At 71.6% G+C, this 447-nt stretch overlaps 1 protein-coding gene across 1 annotated transcript in view; it reads left to right on the top strand.

Annotated features, from left to right (window-relative positions):
* The first annotated feature begins 32 nt into the window (after nt 1–32).
* HYAL2 (hyaluronoglucosaminidase 2) overlaps nt 33–447 on the top strand; it is a 2,169-nt gene continuing 1,754 nt past the window's right edge. The window contains exon 1 of the mRNA XM_009891294.1: nt 33–437. Coding sequence (XP_009889596.1) covers nt 33–437 — 405 coding nt within the window. The remainder of the gene's footprint in view (nt 438–447) is intronic.

Raw genomic sequence — 447 nt, 5'->3', positions numbered from 1 at the left:
CCCCGCGGGCCCCAGGTCCCCCCTTGGGCAGGATGCGCGGGGGCTGCGCGGCGGCGGTGGTGGTGGCCGTGGCCGTGCCCTGGCTGGCCCTGCTGGCCCTGGCCCGGCAGCCCCCCGAGAAGCCGTCGGCCACCCCCCTGCTCACCCGCCGGCCCTTCCTGGTGGCCTGGAACGTGCCCACCCAGGACTGCAAGCCCCGCTTCCAGGTGGCCCTCGACTTCAGCCTCTTTGACCTGCACGCCTCCCCCAACGAGGGCTTCGTGGGGCAGAACCTCACCATCTTCTACAAGGAGCGCCTGGGGCTCTACCCTTACTACACCAGCCAGGGGGTGGCCGTCAACGGCGGCGTCCCCCAAAAGAGCAGCCTGTCCGAGCACCTCGCCCGCCTCCAGGATGGCATCGGCAAGTACATCCCCTCGCCCACCAAGGAGGGGCTGGCTGGGATCG

The sequence above is a fragment of the Charadrius vociferus genome, unplaced genomic scaffold, assembly GCF_000708025.1.
Source record: "Charadrius vociferus isolate BGI_N301 unplaced genomic scaffold, ASM70802v2 scaffold758, whole genome shotgun sequence".
Lineage (NCBI taxonomy): Eukaryota > Metazoa > Chordata > Aves > Charadriiformes > Charadriidae > Charadrius > Charadrius vociferus.
The sequence above is the reverse complement of the archived record's forward strand: the minus strand, read 5'-3'. Positions and strand labels throughout refer to the sequence as shown.